The sequence below is a fragment of the Crocuta crocuta genome, unplaced genomic scaffold (genome assembly GCF_008692635.1).
Source record: "Crocuta crocuta isolate KB4526 unplaced genomic scaffold, BGI_CrCroc_1.0 scaffold344, whole genome shotgun sequence".
Classification (NCBI taxonomy): domain Eukaryota; kingdom Metazoa; phylum Chordata; class Mammalia; order Carnivora; family Hyaenidae; genus Crocuta; species Crocuta crocuta.
Window position 1 is genome coordinate 1332999 of NW_027533081.1, and position 22500 is coordinate 1355498.

General features: G+C 52.1%; 1 protein-coding gene across 1 annotated transcript in view; it reads right to left on the reverse strand.

The window, feature by feature from the left end:
- Positions 1–1220: 1220 nt before the first annotated feature.
- Positions 1221–22500, reverse strand: part of DGCR2 (DiGeorge syndrome critical region gene 2) — a 104277-nt gene continuing 82997 nt past the window's right edge. The window contains exons 8-16 of the mRNA XM_077745924.1: positions 17372–17575; positions 11370–11522; positions 10179–10415; positions 3166–3336; positions 2473–2633; positions 2298–2390; positions 1862–1928; positions 1590–1756; positions 1221–1488 (exon numbers count right to left, since the gene is read on the reverse strand). Of these exons, the coding sequence (XP_077602050.1) occupies positions 1264–1488; positions 1590–1756; positions 1862–1928; positions 2298–2390; positions 2473–2633; positions 3166–3336; positions 10179–10415; positions 11370–11522; positions 17372–17575 (1478 nt within the window). The 3' untranslated portion in view covers positions 1221–1263. The remainder of the gene's footprint in view (positions 1489–1589; positions 1757–1861; positions 1929–2297; positions 2391–2472; positions 2634–3165; positions 3337–10178; positions 10416–11369; positions 11523–17371; positions 17576–22500) is intronic.

Below are 22500 nucleotides of genomic sequence, written 5' to 3' on the forward strand. Positions count from 1 at the left end.
AGGGTAGCCGGGGCCAGGTGCTGGAAGCGCCCTCCCCCAATCTATTTATACGGACAGATACACCACCCTTGTAGATGGAGAAGGGTCGTCAGAAGTCGCCTGCTAGCGCTCCAGCATTGGGCGGGACGCGCCAAGGCTGAGGACTGTCGGGATCACGTCTGGGGAGTACGGATGGCTTCCGCGCAGGCACTGGAAGTCACGGCAGTCACGGCTGGAGACTGAGCCTCGGACTGGAGGAGGGGTGGATAGAGCTGCTGAAGGGTCTGGGACAGGGGTGTGGCAGCCTCCGGGAGAGCCCAAGGGTCGGCCTCAGGGGAGGATGTTACAGGCTTCTGTTTGTTTGTATTTGTTTTGTATTGTTTTCTTAAGGGTCTTGGGTTGGAGGCTGGGCCTCCAGGCACTGACCCACACACTACTCAATAGATGTTAGGGACATGTGGGCTGCTGGGACATTGTCACCTGGACACAGACGCACTCAGGGCAGTGCCGCCTGGATATACAACCGCAGTCCACAGGGCATCGACTGGACAGCAGCTTGACCCTGGCCAGCTTCACTCTACTGACAGACCCAGCCTCTTACTGGACAACATTGCCTGGGCACAGTGGCATCTAGTCAGCGTTCTTGGGACTCTTCGTTAGGGACAGTGACACCAAGGAGACTTAACTCTTCACCTAGCCTCACCACAGGCAGTCACCTGGACACCACTGTCCCTCCAGAAAGTGTCACTCTACACTCAGGTTCCAGAGCCTAACTTCCCAGTGTCACCTGGGAGTGGGTTTCACTTTGCACAGAGAGCCCTTCACTAGCTGTCCTTGTCACCCAGACCCACTCCACCGAACACAGCCCGCGGCAGAGCCTGGAACCAGTAGCTTCTCTCCTCCTGGCTTTGGAAACTTCAGTTGAAGTCATCATTTAACAGCGCACCGTCCTGGGGTCACTCAGCCAGCTTTCTTTTTTTTTTTTTTTTTTTTTTTTAATAAAATGTGTAGTATTAGACTTTAAGATGTGGCGTTTCCAAGACCTGCTAGTATTTCTCCTTGGAAATGGGGAATCAGACGGATCAGGGGAGGTCTGTGTTCTGGAGGGAGTCTGGGACTGGATGTGATGGGGTGGCGGAGGGTCCCTCAGGGGTCCCCTGTTGTATGGCAGGCACACTGAGGCCTCCGCGGGAGAGGTAGTGCGTTCCCACCCCACCCCCGCAAGATATGTGAGGCCAAGGTCACTCTGTATCGTTTATTGCGGGAAGGGGTCGAATTTGACTCCTAGGGCCTCTGCCAGAGCCACAGGCTGAGCCCCAGGCCCAGCAGAGCCGCGTGCACACGGGCTAGGGTCGGGGCGGGCACCGAGGCTGCCGCGCGGATGGAGGCGCCAGGAGAGGCCGAGACCCTGCGCCCCCCGAGAGGCTGTTGCGGGCGGAAGTTCTCAGTGAGCGGCGCAGGGCTTGAGCCGGGGAGCCCAGCCTGGAGCACGGTCTGGAACTGGGCCGCCTGAGGGTTCAGAGCAGAGACAGGTCAAGACGTGGGCGGGCCGGGGCTGCAGGAGGGAGGGTGGAGGGCAGCACCGCCCAGGGAAAGGGTGGGGGCCCCACCTGTGCGCGCCCGATGGGTACCGCGTCCTCGAAGACTGTCCACACAACCGCGGGCTCGCAGCCGGGCGTGGTCAGCGATCCCGAGTAGCGGTAGTAGCGCGAGAGGCCGGAGGCGCCCGGCAGCAGCGAGGCCAGCGGGAAGGTGGATGCCAGGTTCACCGAGACCCCTGAGCCGGGGAGGGGAGCTGGGATTGCAATCGGCCTCCTTGTGCCCGGCCGCCTCTGGCCCCCCAGCAACCCCCAGCCCCGGGTGCGACCTCGTGGCTCCTCACCGCGCTCAGACACGTTCTTCAGGCTGGACACCAGGGCGGAGAAGTTGGCGTTGTCAGCGTCCTGCTCCTGAGGAGGGGGCTCCAAGTGAGAAAAGTTCTGAGTGGGTGGGTCTCCAAAGGGAAAATCTGAGAGGGGGCAGTCTAGGGGAGACTGTAAGTGGGATGAGGGTAGGCTCCCACTGGGGGGCAGCTGGGAGGTCTGCTGGGGTGAGGGTCACCCCCCACTGACCCTGCAGATCCGGGACCTCTCTTCCGCCCCATCCTCCCACAGAACCCTTTAAATCCTACTAACCCTATAGACTCCCCCAGCAGCCCCACCAAGACTCTACAGGCCCAGTCTGCCCCCTCTGCAGACCCTTTTTCTGGGAAGCACGAGGAGTCACAGAACAACTCTGTCTCTCCCTCACTGCCAGGGATCACACAGCCTCTCCCTCACCGCCAACAGCACCGCCAGCACGGCGAACCCATCGGGGTGGCCTCGAGCTTCCCCCATGCTCTGGTACCTCGTGTTCATGTGGACCACGTGCATCTGGAGAGGCACAGACCATGAGAGGTACGAGCTGCTCCTTCCACAGGGCACACCCACCACCCTACCCCATACCCAAGCCCACCTCCATGACGCGGCGCCGCCCATCCAGGCTGTGCTCTGAACCTGCTCGACCAGGGGCCCCCCAGTGGAAGTGCAGCTGCAGTGCACGGTAGGCAGGGAGTGGCAGCCCGGCACCCCGAATCTCCAGGTGGCTCTGTGGGCCAGCGTCTATGTGGAGCAGCACTGGGGGTGAAGGAGCACATGACATTTTTACCCTCCATACGCTTGCCCTTATGTGTGCTATTAGGGCACAGGGTGCCTGCACGGGGTCCCTTCGGGCCAGTCTGCTCCCTGGCTGGGCTTCCACGGAATAGGGACCTCATCTGATCTTCTGGTGGTCAGCAGATGGCAGTGGAAAAAACCTACCGTGCAATGGAGGGGGAGAGGGTGGCCCTGCTGTGGTGGGAGTTTTGACCCACCACAGCTGTGTGTGGTATTGGGGGGCTGTGACGACTTCCGAGGCATCTTGGTGCTGTGGGGGGCTCTGACTTCTGGGAGTGTCTTGACTTCTGGTCCTCAGGGTCAATGGCTGACTGCTATTGATAGGGGGATCCTGACACCTGCAAGGTGGTGGTTCATACACATGTTGGGGGTGTTTTTACCAATGAGTATGGATGTTCATGTGCTCTTTGTGGAGATTTTGATCCTTGTGGGTATGTTGGGTTTCAGCTTGTGTCGGTGGGGGGAGGGGGGGTCCTGGCTGCAGGGTACTGACCTGTATGGCCATCATTCTCCAGGGTCCACGGGCCTGGAGGTGCTGAGTTGTAGCCTTGTAAGATGAAGGGTCCCAGGGTGGGGTCCCGCTGGACAAGGTGAAGGTCGATGTTGATGGGGGACTGGGCTGGGCCCCCACAGGCAGGGGCCATCTCCTTCCAGTGGGTGGGGCCTGAGGGATAAAGGTCAGGGATCTGTCGGGGGGTACTAGGAGGGTAACGTGGGGATAATAGAGAAAGGCAGTGCCTCCCTCCCTCCCTCCTGCACACATCCAGAGAATGGCCCAACCTCAAGAAGCTCCTTCCTGCTGCCCCACACACCTGGACAGGTCACAACTGCCACACATACCCCGACCTAGCCTGGCCACAGTGTTTGCAACACTCTCACATAGGTAGGCACCACCTGGTTTGGGCCGTACTCTGACAGTCACCTGCAGCTAGAGTGCCCCACAGGGGATGGGGGTGGAAGGGTCTTCCGGCACGACAGTCACACACCCACACTGGGACCTGTATCGCTTGCTCAGACATAGGCTGACCACGCTGACAGGCTTACAGGCCCCACTGATACAAAAAGCTTGGCACATATGCCAGGACTGGAGATCACACCAGCAACAGACCCAGACACACAGGCAGGGGGGCAGTCACAGCCTTGCTGCCTGGTGCCCAGACAGCCACTGTGGCCCAGGACTCCAGACAGAAACCTGCAGAGACCACGGAAGCTCGGCATGCACAGTGCTTTTGGTTCATGCAGCACCAGACTGTCTAGTGGCCACAGGACAAAGACTGATCCCACATAGCCCCACACGACACTCTGTCCTCACCACATTTTGGGTCCCGGGAGTCGTAGCACCAGGTGCCTGTGGACAGTGGACAGGAGACTGAGAGGAAGGACAGCCATTTGGGTCCTCTCTGAGCTCCATCCCAGCCAGGGTCCAAGAATGGGGCGTAGGGCTTAGGCCAGAGGAAGCTAGGACAGACCCTCCTCTCCTGCCCAAGACCCCAATATCTCCTCCCCCAAAGAAACCCCCCAGTGGTAGGGCTTTAAAGGGAGAAGGGGGAGCTGCAAGGGAGGGTAGATTCGAGAATGGATGGGCAGGGTCCAGGTGCTCACCCTCCGAGTTCCCGCGCACTACCAGTGGCACAGTGAGGAAGGCGAGTGCAAAGCCAGGAGACTGCATGGTGCAGCAACCACCTTGATTCCAGAGGACTGGGAAGTGCCAGAGAACAGCGGGGCAGGCTAGGAGGCTGTTTATGAGCGGGGTGGGCTAGGGGCGTGGCTAAGTCTTGTGGGCTCTCTGGCAGGCCACTGCAGAGAGGGTCGGAGGGGGCGGCGTCCAGTCAGGGCCACCAGCAACGACAGGTCTGAGATCACCAGGCACATGCTCTGATCCCAGGGCTGCGGCTGTGTTCCAGCAACAATCACTGGCATTTACTGGAGCAAGACGCTTTAAATGGACTCCACCAATTAATTGGGGGGGGGTGCTATTATGCCCACTTAGACAGGAGGAAACAGAGGCTGGGGACCAGGAGTGACATGCCAAGGCTGCCAGATAAGGATGGAAATGAAAGGGGAGGGCACTTTGAATCCCAGTGCCTTGACTCTCAAGGCTGGGGTGGAGAGTGTATTTCCTTTCTGTTGTGGGCCTGGCCCCCCCAACCCCCAAGACCACAGCCTCTCTTGTATAGGTATCCCCCCTGCACACCTAGGACAAGGCTCTCCTCTGGGGGATCACTCTACCAACAGGTCTCTGGGAAGCTGAGCTCTCCCACTCAGCCTGGCACCTGTCTGGTGGGGACTTCAGGCTTCCCCAGCAGCTCCTGAAGCTCTGACTCCAGGCTGTGGCCTGAGCCTCAGCTCCCTCAATTCACTCTCCTAGAAAGTGGAGCTGATTTTGCTGCCTCTTGGTGTAGCTGGGAGAGAAAGCGACACCGGAAAGCTCTTTACCCAGTATGTGTGTGCCTGTGGATGTGAGCACGGCTGCGGTTTGAAGGGAGATGGGGTGGCCTTGGGGGATATCTTTTTCCAATCCCCAGAGGGCCAGGCTCTCCCCACTTTGGGGAAGGGGCACTGTCAGCAGTGCTGATGGCACCCAGGACTCTACCATTGCCCTAGCAGCTATGTTCAGGAATGAGGGACCCTGTCCTCGAAGCTCCTATCCACACCAAGCAACTCCCTGTTCCTTTTCTAACCCTGGCCCCTTGTCTGTCTGGCCCCCAGGATCCCCCTGCCCAGCCTGGAGCCAGGATGCTGGTTTAGGAAGGTGAGCACAAGGGCCCACCTGAGGTTGAGTTCCCTGGACACCCCTTTGTCCTTCCATCACAAACTGGGAAATTACCGAAAGGACCATGGTGAGAGGGGCATCTTGGAACCCCGCACCCCGGCCTGGCCTGCCCAGATGCCCCAATTCCCCCATCCACCCATCTCTGCCACTGTGCCGCAGCCTCAGCCTGGCTGGAGTCTCCCATCCCAACCTGGGTCACACCAAGGACTGATCACACCTCTTCCAGAACACAAATTTATTTGGCATTTGGATGAAATGGTTCTCACAGCATCTTAAGAAAAGGATTAGTGCCAACCCAACCAAAAATAAACCCAAACTAAAAACCCTTAGTGAAAGGAGAACATAAAAAACAGGCATCAAGACAATGTACAGTATCAACTCCCTCCTCCATCAGGACCGTAAGTCGGGTCCTGGGGGAAGAGGCCCCTCCCAAGAGCCTGGCCTGTACCTCTGGGGGCCCAGTCTCTCACAGGAGCACAAGAGTCTCAGCTCGGGTTGGCCTCGGGATTCTTCATCGGACCCTGGAGCACAGTCAGAACTTACAAAGGGTGGCAACTGAACAGGAGGCCGAGGGCAGCCAGGTAGACCCCAGCTCCCTCACCTTGTTCCCCTCACAACTGCCCTCCGGCAGAGCTCGGCTCCGGGGCACCTGCTCCTGCACATGCAGCGTGTAGGCCTCTGTGCAGCCCAAGGACACCAGTGGGCTGAGCACCACCCTGGTGCTGGGACAGAACCCTGGCCAGTCCATAAGCGGGCCCACCATGCTTCAGGCCACCTCCTCAATGACTCCTGCATGCCTGATTGGCCTCAGTGGTCCTTCGGTCCCCAAAGGGAGTTCCCCAGTCCCAAACATCTTGTGCCAACTGCTCTGTCCTCAACACGTGGTTCTGAGGCCTGGGCCAGAGACAGGGGCGCTGTGAAGGACTCTTGGCTGTTGACATCAGGCCCCATGTGCTCCACTGAGGTGGTCACTCCACGCAGACACACTCAGGACACTCATCTGGCACAAGAAAGACCCATGGCTGCTGCTCTAGACCTCGGCTGCCTGGGCTGCCCTGAGCCCAGCACGCTGGAGGCACAACAAGCGTCTTGCTTTGTCTTCAGCAGCCAAAGTGGGGCACAGGCGCCCAGGGTGCGTTCTTGAAGTATCAGCCCTATGGCAAGGGGAGTTCAGGCCTGTTTGGCATGCAGCCCGCCTGCCTGAGTCCTGCCTCCAGCACTCTGGATCCTGTGAGCCTGGACAGGCAGTTCGAAATTCACACCTGTGGCCAGCTTGGGGGATGACAGTTCTGTGGGGCAACTCAAAATTCTCATTCCATACTGGAAGAACACAATGGGTTTCCAACGGGAGAGTGTAAGAACATGCCTAGGACTGGACTGTGCCACCGAGGTCTGTCACTACAAAGCACCACAGACACACCCACTTCTAGTCAATGCCCTCGTCACTGCGTGCTGGTCCGGAAAGGCTACAAGGGGGACCAGGAGCAGGGCTCCATGCTCTCAGCCAAGGAGAAGAGGTGCAGACCTGGCCACGCCTCGGCGCTGCCCAAGATGCCATGGCTGGCCTGGGAAAGTGGGGCTCCATGGCCGAATCCTGGTGTACCGCCACCACCTGCAGAACTTGGACACGTATGTACACACACACACAGACACACGCGTACACAAAGAAAGAAAAGATCCAGACATTCAACGTAGAAAAGATATGGATGTGCTAAAAATCGCACAGAACCCGCTTAATCTCCAAACCTCAGAAATGCTAAAAGCCCCGTGTCAGGAGACAAGACCACTGCCCAGGAGCGGGTGACAGTGTCCCTTGGTCAAAAGGCCCCTGGGCAGGGAACCCAGCACCCCGAGCTGCTGAGGGCAGGAAGGTGGCATGCGGTCACTGGGCACTCGGCTCAGTGGTGGTGGTGCAAGTGGACTTTTGGGAGATGGACACAGCCCAGGGCATTAATTTCAGCCACCCCTCCTCCCAAAGAAACAACCCTTTATGGCACAAACAAGATGGGGTGGGGGCTAGGCCAGACCCAAGAGCAAATTCAATAGGAGTGGGGGCTCCAGAGGGTAGCAGACAGGAGCTGGCTCAGCCCCCAACCCCCAAAGGAGGATCCAGGGCCAGGACACGCATGCGTGGCTAGGGGACTTGGCCCAGCTCCAGGGCTGCCTCCTGGGGGAGCCATGCACAGCAATGCTGGGGAGAAAAATGACAGGGTGGGGTGCCAGGGCCTCCTGGCACAGAACTGGGCTTCACCGAGACCCAGCTGGAAAGAGTGGAGAGTTCAACGTCCTTCTAAGACCCCCTCTCAGGGCCTCGGATGCCAGAGGCCCAGGCCAGCCCCCAGCCCAGGGTAGGGTCACCCCTGATGTTCATGGCTGGACCGGGGGGCAGCCACTATAGTAACCTCCAAGGGCATCTACCCTGAGGCAGACCAACTGGCCAGACAATACTGACAGTCACAAACACAGCGGTGCCCGGAAGCGCCCCTCCTGAGCAGCGGCTAGCGAGGCACACGTGGCAGCCCCGGGGCTCAGGGGCCGGCTGGCAGGCTCCTCTGGATGGCACGCTGCAGCGAGCAGGCCCACCAAAGCCAGGTGTGGTCTGGCCCTTGCCCAAGCCTGCAGTGCCTTCTTTGTTCCCTACTTCTGAAACGTGTGGTCTGAACAAACTTCGTCATTCTCCTGCCACTTGGAAAGAAAAAGACAGGGACCCAAAGCTAAGCATGTTTATGGAGCCCCCAAGGAGACTCGGTGCAGGTGTTTGCTCCCTCGGGAGGCCGGTGTGGTCTCTACTCGCACATGCACGCCGTTAGCGGGTGTGCAGCAGTGCAGCTGGGTCCAGGCTCACTTGGGGGCCCCTCAAGTCTCCCACGGGGATCAGTGTTTTCTCGTCAGCAAAAAGGTGCTCTCCGCCCATTGGGGCCATGGGCTGGGCCATCTCTACACCACCGTATTGAGGGAACTGCGGCTGTGGCGGCCGCCCCCGGGCAGCGCCTCTGTGGCTGGGGTGCTCCCACTCTGCGTAGGGTCAGGGGGCACAAGTAGGGCACTGCTGCTGTCAGCTGAGTCTTCCAGGTCTGCCAGAGAGGTCCCTGCGGCGGGCACAGGGTGCTCTAGGCGCCGGGGTGATGCACCTTCACCGCCACCATCCCCAGGGGTCGGCGGCCTGGCCTCTGCTGGCTCAAAGGCATCGTCGTCTGCAGGGAGACAGAAGGGAATCAGCAGGATGGGAGACCTGGCACGGGGAAGAGGGTGGGCTGGAGAGAAACAGGGGACACTTCTCCTGCTGAATGTTCCCATGGTACTGGGAGGAGGGGGAAGCTGTGCTCACCTCCCTACCTTTGCCACCTGGGCTGGGGCAAGGTACAGGGGTACAGCTGTGAGCAAGCCATGGCATGTGATATGGGGGGGAAGGTTTTGACAGAATCTGCAGAACAAATGGGGGGAGAGGGAAAGAAAGTCCTCTCAGACTTGGAGGTTGAAGCAGGGCTCATGTGACACGAGGGAGTTACTGGGCCGGATGTGGGCAGGCGGAACAGGGGACACAGCCCCCAGACCAGGCGCTGTGGCTGGAATATGGGGACGAGAATGTAGGAGACAGGACCAGAGCAGGCAGCTCCACAAACCTCACCGGGGCCTGCAGAAATCTCTGGTTTGAGGGGGGCTCTGTGGCAGCCCGCTCCTTTCAGCATGCCTGCTCCTTATTACTCAGGCTTTCTCTGACAGCTTGGGGGCATGGGGCGCCTGTCCCCCCAGCCTCAGCAGTCCTGGTACCCTGGCCCATGAGCAACTGCTTCCTCACAGCCTGCTCCATGCAGGCGTCTGGGCCCCACTACCCCCCGAGCCGCATCCCTGGCAGGGAGCCTGTTCTACCCTGATTCCCTGGACAGCAGACTGAGACCATCTGCGTGTGCGGGGTCAAACCAGGTCTTGCCTGCAGACCACGGAGGGGCAGTACCAGCGAACAGACAGGCCCAAGAGCACAGCGGCGCTGGCCCCACAACGCCCATTCTGCTGTGCCGTGTGGGCGCGCAAGGAGCCGGCCACCCTGGAGTGGGTCCCTGCCTGTCGTACCGCAGGGGGTTGTGTGCATGTCAGAGGGTGTTAACGTGCAGGCAAGTGGGATGGGACACCTGAGCTGCACACCGGGGGCAAGCTAGGCAATGGGCGAGGCACCTGGCGTTCCCTCTGTACGACACAGCCCTGTGAGGCTTGATCTCCCATGGTACCAGATGGACAACAGACTCCAGCAGTAAGGCCAACATCCTAGAACCAGTGCTTTCTTCCCATTTCACAGAGCTGCTTTGACAGGAGGGAAGGTCACAAAGGTGTCTCTACAGATTACCACCTATGCACATGTGTCTCTGTGGCCCAGCAGTTGGCTCTGGGCAGGCACCTGGCAGCTCTGGGCCAGCCCTGTCCCCACAACCGCCAGCACCTGGCTCCCCATCTCTCCATATTGCCCAGCTGAGTGTGCCCCAAAGGCTGCCTGCTAACAGGTGATCCTGGGAGGAAGGCAAGTGGCAGCATGGCCACTGCCCGTGGTCATGTGCAACACTGGGAAGAGCCCACCCACCGACAGGTGGTGGTTCCACCTTAAAGGGAAAGCCAAAGAGAAGCAGAAGGCCAGGAAGAAGTGGAGGTCCTGTGTACTGGGGAGGAGGACAAGTGGGCCTCTGGCTGCAAACAGTGGGAGCCTGGTGATGTGCTGGTTCCCTGTCCCTGGGGGGAAGCACCTGCAGGGTCGTAGAACACACTGTCGGGGTTAATGGAGGCCTCATAGGGTGGCGGCGGATCATCAGGCTGGTCGATGTCTGGGTACTTGTATGCGGTGTAGGGAGGAGGAGGGTCATGGAAGTGGAACGTGCCGCCTTCTCCGTCGTCAGAAAGGTGTAGTGGCGTGAGGCCGGTGCCGAACCCATCTGGGCCATAATCAAAGCCGGGGATCCTCCGGCCAAGGTTGAAGTGGTGCACTGGGCAACAGGAGGGAGAGACAAGCAACAGAGCCGAGTCACCCAAAGAAAGGCCCAGGGCATCGTACATCCCGACTGTCACACTCATGTGCCCAGCTGCCCACACGAGAGCCCTGAAGCTCTGACGGGGACCCTCTCCTTCAGTGAGTCCCTGCCCGTCACCCATGTGCGGCCCATCATGACATCCTGCCACTTCTGCTGCCCAGTCCTCACCATACCTCTCCAGCTCGAGTGTCTTTGTAGGTGACCTGGTGAGAGCTGAGGGTCTGGGGAATGGCTGTGCTGTAAGGCCCCCAACAGCAGCGGCACGGTGCCTTTGCATTCCTGCCACCTTGATTTAGGGCTCTCCCCCAAGGGTGTGCACCCATCCCACTGCTCCCCACACAGACGAAGGGACTGGGCGCTGGGGAGCACAGCTTGCTCACTGACACAAGGGGCGATCCCAGCAGCTCTACTAAGGGCACAGGCCACAGTAGAGAACTCTCTCGCTGCAGAGAACTCACGCTAAGGAGGGCGAGTCACTCTAAGCTGCCTAACAGTTATAGACGTCTGCTGCTCTGCCCTCTTTGCCCCCAGCAGGTGACCCACTCATGGCCCAGGCTGTCGGAAAAGGTAATGTCACCCATCTAAAATACAGGGGCAACTGCCTGTCCTGTTTCAAGGTTTGGCGGGACAGGGAGCCTGGGGCAGCTGGCACTGAGGTGCGCCCCTCCCTCCACACATCTATGGCCTGCTTTTGGGTCCCAAGGACAGCTCCTCCAGTTTCCCAGGTATGCGCTCAGCCCAGAAGCAGGTAAATGGCTGGGACAGGGACACCCCAGGGCACCCCTATCATCAACACCCTCTCCTTCCCTTGCCCCCTTCCTGGTTCCAGTGCCCTCCCACCCTAAAGGGGACATAGCCTGGAGTGGGGCCCCCACTGTGGCTGTCATAGGCAGGGCCAAGCTCACTCACAGTTTGCTCCAATCAGGGACTCAATGCGCTCCCGGCGCCTCTGGCGAAGCCGGTGGACCATGAAAAGCAGCAGCGACAGGATGAGGAAGGAGGAGATGCAGCTAACGATGAGACGCATCCCACTGGCCATGGAGTCGAACAGGCTGTTGCCATCTGTTACAGGAAGAGGAAAGAAATTGGCTCTTCTCAGAAGAGGAGAGCCTGACCCCCAGTGCTTGGTGCTATGGGAAGGCCACGGGGCCCTTCACCACCAGGCAGCTATGTGGAAAAGGCAGCTTGCTTCCTGATTCCCTGTACTTGACGATCTTAGGAGAGATGGGAGAAATGAAACAGCTGAAAATTAAGACTACTGTGGTAACATCAAAGGAGAGAAGCAAATCGTGGGCCAGGAAAGATGTTTCACCTTCCAGCCTAGCACTCCTGAGTGCCAGGTGATGCGCCCCTTCTGCCTAAAAGCTGGAGGGTGCTGTGTTATGGGCCCCTGTGCCCGCGACCACACAGTACAAAAGCAGGCAAATATGATGGAGCCGCTGGTCTCTAGACCAGGGATGTTCCCAGGAGACTCTGCAACTTCCAGGGAACACTTGGCAATGCCGACACTCTCTTGGTCATCATCAACCACTCAAGGGGTGGAGACACTACTGGCATCTAGTAGGTAGAGGCCACAGATGCTGCTCAACATCCTGCTGTGCACAGAAAGCCCCAAATGTTGACGATGCTGACATGGAGACACCCTGCCTTGCCCTGGTGCACACCGGTGCTGGTTAGGTGCTTGCTGTGGGGCTGCTGTGGGTAAGGGCACAGACGATGATCATGGGACGAGGTGTGAGGGGAGAAAACCTGCATTGGCTGAGTGCGTACAGTACGACGGACATGCCCAGGGGCTCTCACCTAGATGAGATGAGCCACTTTTACCAAGTCACAGCAGAGCAGAATGAGGAAGTGGTCCCAGGAATGCATGTCTCCACAAACCCAGAGGGAAGGCCAGGGTGGCTTCAGTGTGGGAGGTAAGGGGGGTGGGGGAGGAGGAGACTGAGAGAGGGACACATATCCACAGGAAGCAGGACTCTGTGTGGGTGGAAGGGCCAAGGACTGTCATAGCAATCCATACCAATGCAGATGGTCAGAGCTCACACTTGCCCTCCTCCCACTGGGGTCAGAAAGCTTCCCTCAAAGTTGCATTTATTGCTGACAACACTTGGGAAGTAAATATGTGGAAAGGATACATCCTCTCACCAATTAGCTGCTTTTTTTGGTGCCTCTGATCCTCTTCCAGACTCAAGGGAACATTCTGTCTCTGGCTGTGGGAGGAAGTCTGTCAGCCCAGGGGGCTACTGACAAGTCTATTAATTGGTGGCCAGCTCAGAGATCCCAAGGAAACACCTAAAGGAGGAACCCCTTTGCAATGACTCTTAATCACTTCTAAAACCCAAGGACACAGTCAAGGCCCCTGACCATACTTCCATGATGATTACCAGGAAGGAGGGAACATCTCCTGAAGAAAGCCACCTGTAGTCAGACACAAAGAAGACAGCATTGTCCTAGGGTCAGAAGCCAGCTCTTAGATCCCTGGGGACTCACCACAGCTGGTCCCTCCATGGGGCTCTTTTTAAAAAAAATTTGTTTTTAAATGTTTTTTTTATTTATTTCTGAGAGAGAGACAGCATGAGCAGGGGAGGGTCAGAGATAGAGGGAGACACAGAATCGGAAGCAGGCTCCAGGCTCTTAGCCGGCTGTCAGCACAGAGCCTGATGCGGGGCTCAAACCCACAAACTGTGAGATCATGACCAGAGCCAAAGTCAGACGCTTAACCAACTGAGCCACCCAGGCGCCCCTTGGGGGCTCTTGACGGTATCAGATGGGGCAGTGTTTTGTCTTCCAGGCTACTGGTCCTTAGTTTGCCCTTGGGCCCCAGAGGGCATGTCTCGCCGGGGCAGATGCTGTTGGAATTGAAGGTGCCCTGAAGCCCACCTGGCCTGGCCCTTGGTCTGATGCCTGAGCCATCCCACGTCCTTTTCACGTAGCTGCCCAGTCTGTGCATGAAGAACGCCAGTGATAAGGAACTTAACCATTTCACTGAGCTTGCTTACATGGTTAATGGTTTCAAATCTCTGTCAGAGATAGCTGGTGAAGCAGAAGCTCAGCAGGAATCAGAGGCCAATGCCCTGGACTCTAACGTGGGCTCTGCTCCTGGCAGATGCACTGCTGGCACCTCCTCTCACTTCTTGGAGCCTTGTGACCCCAGGCTTCCCCAGGGCACCAGTGAGGAGGGGAATGGAGAGCACTGTGAGAGGGACAGTTGCTCTGTGCCTCAGCCACTACTCAAGGTTGGCAGTTGTTATTTCAGTCTTCCATGACGTGTGGTGGCTCAAGTGCATTCAATGTTTCCCTAGTGTTGGACATCTTTTCAGCTGTTTGACTGCCATCATGACACTTTGGTGAAGTGTCATTTTAAATCTTTTCCCCACTTAAAAAAAAGTTTATTTATTCTGAGAAAGAGAACACGTGTGCATGTGAGAGGGGTTGGGGCAGATAGAGAGGCAGAGACGGAATCCCAAGCAGGCTCTGCACTGTCAATGTAGAGCCCAATGTGGAGCCTGAACCCACAAACTGTGGGACAGACCATGACCTAAGCCGAAATCAAGAGTCAGATGCTCAACTGACTGAGCTACCCAGGCGCCCCTCCCCACTTTTTAATGGGGGTGGTTTCTTATTATTGAGTTTGTAGAGTCTTTATATATTCTGAATACAAGACTCTGTCTGACTTGTGTTTCACAAATATTTTTCTCTGCTGGTGGCTCATCTTTTCATTTCCTTAAGCAACTTTCAAAAAGCAGAAGTTTTCAATTCTGATGAAGTCTAATTTATCAATTTTTCTTTTGTGGATCATACTTTTGATGTCAGCTATAAATGTTGCCTATCCCAAGGTCACAAAGATTTTCCCATGTTTTCTATTTTCTTTTAACAGACTTTATTTTTTTAGAGATATATTTTCTTCTAGAAGTTTTCCAATTTTGAGTTAATTAAAAAATTAAAAGAAAATGTTTAAGTTTACTTATTTATTTTGAGAGAGAGAAAGCAGGGGAGGGGCAGAGAGAGAGGGAGAGGATCCCAGGAAGGCTCTGTACTGTCAGTGCAGAGCCTGATATGGGACTTGATCCCATGAAATGTGAGATCATGACCTGAGCCAAAATCAAGAGTCAGACGTTTAACCAACTGAGCCACCCAAGTGCCCCTTGAGTTAATTTGTATACAAATTTAAGGTGTGTGCATGTGTATATATTTGCATATAGATGTCCAATTTTCCAGTACCATTTGTTGAAAGACTATCCTTTCTCCATTTAATTGCCTTTGTACCTTTGTCAAATACCAGTTGACCAAGTAAGTGTGGGGGCTATTTCTAGACTCTAGAGTCCACTGATCTATATAGCTCTTTTTAAAAAAAAATTTTTAATGTTTATTTTTATTTTTGAGAGAGAGAGACAGAGCATGAGTGGGGGAGGGGCAGAGAAAGAGGGAGACACAGAATCTGAAGCAGGCTCCAGACTCCGAGCTTCTGAGCTGTCAGCACAGAGCTGGATGTGGGGCTCAAACCCACGAACCATGAGATCATGACTTGAGCCGAAGTTGGACGCTTAACCAACTGAGCCACTCAGGCACCCCTATATATCTCTTGATAATACTGCACTGTTTTGTTTACTAGGACTGTACACTAAGTTTTAAATCAAGTACCATGAATCCTCCAACTTTTTAACACTGTTTTGTCTACTCTAATTCCTTTGCCTTTCTACATAAATTTTAGAATCATTTTATCGATGTCTGCCAAGTCTGCTGGAATTTTGGTTGGGACTGCATTGTATCCAAAGATAATTTGGGGGAATTAACTGCCTAATGATCGATGAACATGGTATACCTCTCCTTTTATTTACACCTTTGATTTCTTTCATCAGTATTTTATGGTTTGCAGCATTCAGATTGTGCAGACATTTGTATAATCCTTAAGGATTCCATGGTTTTTGGTACTGTAAGTGGTACTTTTCTTAGAAAATTCAATTTCCAACTGTTCATAAGTAGTATACATAAAAACAACAGAGTTTTATATATTGATCATGTATCTGGAGACCTTGCTAAACACATTTACTAGTTTCAGTATCTTTCCTGTAGATCTCTGGGATTTTCTATGTGGACAATCACGTAATCTACTAAAAAAAAGATTATTTCATTTTTCCCTTCTGGTCTGGATACCATTTCATTTTTAGCATAGCCAATGACCTCCTGTACAACCCTGAACAGAGTGGTGAGAGCAGATATCCTTGCCTTGTTTAAGGGGATGCTTTCCCAGTGTCCCCAGTTTGGGTGGCAGGGTCTCTGTCCTTTTTGGAATACAGGTACTTGCCAAGAGAAAACACTCCAACGTGGGAAGCAGTTAGGACCCTGTAAAAGTGAGGCTGAAGCAAGAGGCAGGGAGAGGCCCTAGATAAGCTGCTCTGACAGCACAGGAGAATAGCTTGCAGCAGCTATAGTCTCATCCAGAGGCCCTGAGGGCCCTGCTCTGCTGAGAAGTCCTCAGGGCTGGGCAGGCTCTCATGGCCTTATAAAAGTCTGGTCGTTCTTACAAAGTCTGGATGGAGAGGTAAGGCAACACTGGTAGACTCCTAAGAATTGGAATGAGAAGTCCAGGTGATGTGGCTTGTGAAAGCCAGAGTTGGATTCATATGGAAAGTAAATGAACTGGAGGCTTAGAGTGATGGGGCCAAGACACAGGAGACCTGGTAAGCACTGAATAGGTGCTTGTCAGAATCCCATAGGAATGCATCCTATACAAGCAGATAGCAACTACCCTGGGGCCCAAGTGTACTCTCACTGAACTCCATGTTCCCTGGTAGGCTCCTCTGTACTCTCCATACTTGACTGCACATTTGGGACATGTGCCAGAGTGTCTGATTCGGTCAAATCTCAGACACTGTCTGACACTACTTTGCACTCTCCCCAGAAGCCCTCCTGGCATGCAGAGACACGGAAGCTCTCGTTGTGGCCCTCATGTGCTAGCTCCAGCTGTCCCACCAGCACTGGGCAAACCAGTATGTCCTCCACAGGGGCCCTGGAGGATGGAGATGGCCAACACACCCTGCCCAGGTTGTTCTTCTACAAGGTCCACAAGCTCAGGAACTTCCACAAGTTTCTGCCCATGTCTCTCTCAAACTGCAGCAGCCAAGATAAAAAACAAATTCATGTTTTTGATTTACATTTCTCTTAATATCATGAATTCACAGAGATGCCAACTCAGTGTGGAGAACAATCCAGCATGCTGTATGGGGTGTGATGCCCACTAATGGCCCTACAGAGTAGGTTGCTATCTGCTGCTCTCTAGTGTGTGTGTGTGTGTGTGTGTGTGTGTGCGCGCGCGCGCGCACGCGCGCGCATGCGCACACACGCACGTGCATGTGGAAAAGGAAGGAAGAGGGTTATCTAGAGACCACATGCCTACATAGTGTCTTAACCACAGAGCACCACCTGGTAGAAAGGAGTTTTCTCTTAAAACTGAGGATAATATTTAATCTTTTCCTTAAAGATTTTAACAGTAAAAATCGATGACTATAAGCAGTAAAAAGTGTCATTATCCTCCACATCACCATACTCAGGGAAGAGCTCAAATGGGGACATTAGTCTTGAGAGGAGAAAGACAGGTCAGGTCTGAAGCCATCATTTACAACTGATTGTGAACAGACGCCCACACTCAAGTTCAAGTTCACTGGTGTACGATACCTGTTACCTGAGAGCTGACACAAGCCAACTTGAGAGGTGGCAGTTAGAGGCGGCTGGGTCATGTGACACATACATGCCCACGAGAGTAGCTGGCCAGCTCTGTGAACAAACGCTGCCACTGTTGTTATGCCATGTGCCATGAGCTCTCATGGGTCCCTACTACTGACAAAGCAGAAAGACACATAGGCTCCAGCTTAGAACAGGGAGGGAGACTCATGACCCACCACCAGTCTCACCTGGGTCCAGGCACATGAACTTGCAGCACTCCTTGGGGTCCTTGCGGTACTGCTGGCAGCCCTGGGGCCTCTCACAGAGGGCAGCCACACACATCTCAGGCTCCCCACCATGGCAGGTGCAACTCAGGCATGGGTCGTCTCCTTTGGGGGTGAAATAGAACCCTTCATCCACCACGTTGTCCTTGATGTCAACACACGTCTGACCTGCAACAAGCACACACATGCCTCTATGTATGCATTATCAGCACAAGGAGCCCTGACTCTCCCCACCTGGGGGACAGATGACAACAGGGGAGTTGGCAAGATCAACCTGGGAGCCTTCTGGTGCTGGAGTGTGTGAGTTGGCCCCATGGCTGTAGGGAGTAGCTATCTGAGAAAGGTCACTACAGCTCACTGTTAGGACAAAGCATACTTGGTCAGGGCACACCTGGCCATGAGCCCAGACAGCTAGGGGAGAGAAGAGTGCTAGATTCAGGGGAAAAGCCCATGGAGAAGTATCTGCTTTTAAGTGTTTGCCTAAGCAAACTTAGAGGTTTGCTTAGAGGTTTACTTAGAGGTTTCCTCGATTTTAAGATGCAGTTGCCGTGCCTATTAACCATTCTAGGGCACATCTGAGAATCTGTCACAAAGGAGCCTCCCAAGAAGCTGCTGGTTCTGCTTGTGAAGACAGTCCACTAGTCCCAACACATATACATTAAACTCTGTGCAGAGCTGACCTGGGGCTAGAGGAAGAAATAGCCTTGGCCAGGGACAAGAGAGGGCTGAACAGTTAGACCCCTAAGCCAGCAAGCAGACACAAGAGATGCCTGGGGGAAGAGAGAGTGATGAGGCAGGGGCAGCTCTCCCAAAACACACATGGTTGGTGAAAGGTAAAGGGAAATGAGAAGAAGTTTGTTTCAGTGCCTAAATAGAGACATTTAGAAAAACTCATCAGAAACCTCACAACCAGGAGTCTGTTGCACACCAAAGACTGGGGTTAAATCTACATAACTCACATGGTCAGAAATTTGCAGGCCAAGAAACTCACATAGAATTGTTCTCTGCTAGAAGAGAGAAAAAGAATGAAGAAAAATGAGCATCCCTCCGAGAAATGCAGGACACCATCAAGTGCACCATCATAGACAAAATGAAAGTACCAGGAAGAGAGAGAAGAGGGTCGAAGGAGAAAAAACATCTAAAGAAATAAGGGCTGAAAACTTGCCAGACTCACTGAAAAACAAAACCTGTATATGTAGGAAGCATAACAAACTCCAAGTTGGATAAATGCACAAAACCTAAACGCATCAGACACATCATAGTAAAAGTGCTAAAGCTGAAGAAAAGGTGAAAACCTTAAAAACAGCAAACCAGAAATGACTTGTTACCGATAAGGGAAGCCTCAGAAGACTGACAGCTGACTTCTCAGCAGAAAGAACAGAGGCAAGAAGGCAGTGGGATCACATACTGAATGTACTCAAAGAAAAAACTGTCAACTAAGAATCCTATATCCAGGGGTGCCTGGGTGGCTTAGTCGGTTAAGCGTCCAACTTTCGCTTGGGTCATGATCTCGCGATTCGTGGGTTCGAGCCCCGCGTNTATATCCAGCAAACTCAGCTTTCCAAACTTGAAGTCAAAATAAAGACTTCCCCTGGAGAGATAAGACCCGAGAGAATATGTTGCTTTCACACTCACTTTACACGAAATACCAAAGGAAGCCATTTTTATTAACCACCCTAAAGGAAGTTCTTCAGGCCAAAAGCAAGAGACTCTCAGAGAGGAATCTGAATCCATACAAAAAAACAAAAAGCACCAGAAAAGATAATTATGTCATTATGGAAGACAATATCAGTGAGTATTTTTTCCCTCTTAACTGATTGAAGAGGCAACTATATAAAATACTGTGTTTATAATGTCATATTGGGCTTCTAACATATAGAAATGTAATGTATGTGTTTGCCAATAAAGCCCAAAGGAGGTGTGTGGAGGCAAAGCTGTTCTGGGCTAAGTAAAGGACTGGAGGTGATAATTAATAACCATGTATTGTTGGTTTGTAACACTAACAGACCTAATGTATATGATAACATTACCACAGAAAAAGGGAAAGGAAATAGGGTTATACAGAGGTAACATTCCACATATCACTGAAACGAACCCAGTATCAATCTGAATAAAATATATATAACAAAATGTATGTGTATATGTATGTGGAATTAGTGGTAATAGTTGCACTTACCAGTGAATAAACTAAAGTGCTGAATGGTATACTTTAAATGGGTGAATTATAAGGTACCTTAAAATCTTGGATTGAGAGTAACTTGTTCTGCGAGTGTTCTGCAAGACTAGCAGACTTTTTTAAAAAATTTTTTTCCTAGTTTTTATTTATTTTTGAGAGAGACAGTGTGAGCGGGGGAGAGACAGAGAGAGGGAGACACAGAATGCGAAGCAGGCTCCAGGCTCCAAGCTGTCAGCACAGAGCCCGATGCAGGGCTCGAACCCACAAACTGTGAGATCATGACCTGAGCTGAAGTCAGACACTTAAGCGACTGAGCCATCCAGGTGCCCCAAGACTAGCAAACATTTCTAATAAATTATAACTTGATAAATAAGCAATGACTTGCAATATGATACCGCATGTCACATAAGCACAACTGAGTCAATGGTTCTTCTCTCTCTCAATGCAGGACTGTCTCCCATGCTCAGATATTCAGTCTTAGGCCACAGTGTTTGCAGTAATCAGTGGTTTTTCAGAACGTTGGAAGGTACCCACAACTGGCACTAATGTATTTTTTGTCACTTCAAAGCACTTATGGACAGTCCTTTGCTTTTCCATACAAGAGTAAGCCTAGGAATGCTTTGCTTCATTCTAGATCAGGCTGCCTGCAGTACAGACCCTCTCCTTTGCTGCCTTATTGCCAGTTACATTAAATGCAGTATATGACGAGTTTATTAATACAGTACTGTAGTCAATATCTGAATGAACATATACAATGCCCCCAATGAAGAAAAAGATTCCATTGAGCCAATAGATAGAGTGATTCCATTACTGATAATGAAAGTTGTGTTACACAATAATCCTCCTCTCCCTCATCTCCCTCACTGAACCAGCCATGAAGGTTTTCAAAGTTTAAGTGCAGGTTAATTTATTTTTCTTTATATTTTGTGTTTTCTTTATTATTACAGTACTGTAATCATTTTTATAGAATACTTTTGGGTTGTAGAACAAATCACCTGAGTTTCCATTATTTCTTATGGGGAAATACACTTTGACATGCAGTGCTTTGGATTACAAGCATGTTTCTGGAACAAATTATGTTTGCAAACCAAGGTTTTACTGTGTGTGAATTTTATCTCAATACAGGTGTTAAACAAAGATGATGGCTGAGATCTTCCCATAATTAATCAGACACATAAATCCCGAGAGATCCTAAAAGGACAAATAAAAATAAATAAATAACTAGACACAATGTGATGAAATCTCAGGGTATCAACAAAGAGAAGCTCTCAAAAGCAATAAGAGATGAAGATTACCTACTGTTCTGTGTTCCTTTAGGTAGGTCAGTCAGGTGTGGCCACAAAAGGGGCGACAGGGGAATCACAGGAAAACAAAGGGTATTATACTCAGGTCCTAGACCGACAGAGTCCTTGCGTGACAAGAGGGATCACACAGGAAGAGCACCAAGAGTGCCACTCAACCAAATGGGTGGGAAGCAGAGAAGGAGCAAGGACCCACAGCAAGAGCTTTATTGGGGGTCAGGGTAGAGAACACAAGCAAAAGCATGAGGGAATTTCATTGGACCACTTGAAATGTCACTAGGTCACAGTCAGGGGAGGACAAGAATGAGAACTTACAGCAGAGGCTAACCTTATCACACTGGGGTACCTGGCCACCTGGGTGGGGTGCTCATAGCAAGTAATAAGTTTTAAAATTTATCATGCACCTACAAACCAAGGAAAGGCATATGACAGTTCAGAGCAAGGAACAAGCAGAAACAATAAAATAACATCTTCAAAGTCTTGAGAAAAAGTAACTGTTAACTGACAAATCTATACCCAGCTAAACTAACATTTAGGATTGGAGGCAAAACTTACACTTTTCATACAGAGAGTAATAGAGTGTAACACTAACAACACAACCTCACCTCAAAGAGCTGCTGAAGAATGTATGTGAAAGATAAAAACACGAATCCAGAAAGAAGTGGGATGCAAGAGGAAATAATAAATAAGAAACTGATAAACATATGAGGAAATATATATAAATGCTAACCTCTTAAAACAAGTTATTCATTTAAGAAGTGTTAAAACAGGGGAGCCTAGGTGGCTCAGTCAGTTAAGTGTCCAACTTTTTTCTTTTTTTAAAGTTTATTTATTCATTTTGAGAGCGAAATAGGGAGAGTTTGCACATGTGAGTAGGGGAGGGGTAGAGAGAGAGGAGGAGAGAGAATCCCACACAGGCTCCATGGTGTGAGCATAGAGCCTGGTGGGGGGCTCCACCTCTGAACCATGAGATCATGACCTGAGGCGAGATCAAGAGTCAGACGCTAAACCAACTGAGCCACCCAGGTGCCACAAGTATCCGACTCTTCAGATCAGGTCATGATCTCGTGGTTCATGAGATCAAGCCTCATTTCTGGCTCTATGGTGACAGTGCTCAGCCTGCTTGGGATTCTCTCTCTCTTAAAAATAAACATAAAAAAAGAAATGTGAAACAAAGTAAAACTAAAGTAATTGACAACAAGTATGGGTAACTCAGAAGCTGGGGAACAACTGGAGCTAAAACAATATAGGGTCTTTGTATTAATCAGAAGGAAGTTAGAGGCACTGACTATCTTTAGATTTAAAAAATAAATCAATTATGCCCTTTAAAAATCTAAGAGTAACCACTAACAGGAAAGGCAGATATAACATAATTTCTGAACCAGTATAAGAAGAGACCAGAGAAAAGTTGATTAATCTCATATAAGTCAGGAAAAGATTAAAAAAACAAAAACAAAAACAAACAGAAGCAAAATTCTGAGTAAACAGCACAGAACAAGGTGCTAAAATCAACTTGAAAGATTAATTAAAAGAGTACAAAAAGACATATTAAAAGGAAGCTAGCACAAAATTATGTAATAATAATAAAAACAGTTCATATATATTGAGAGCTTTTT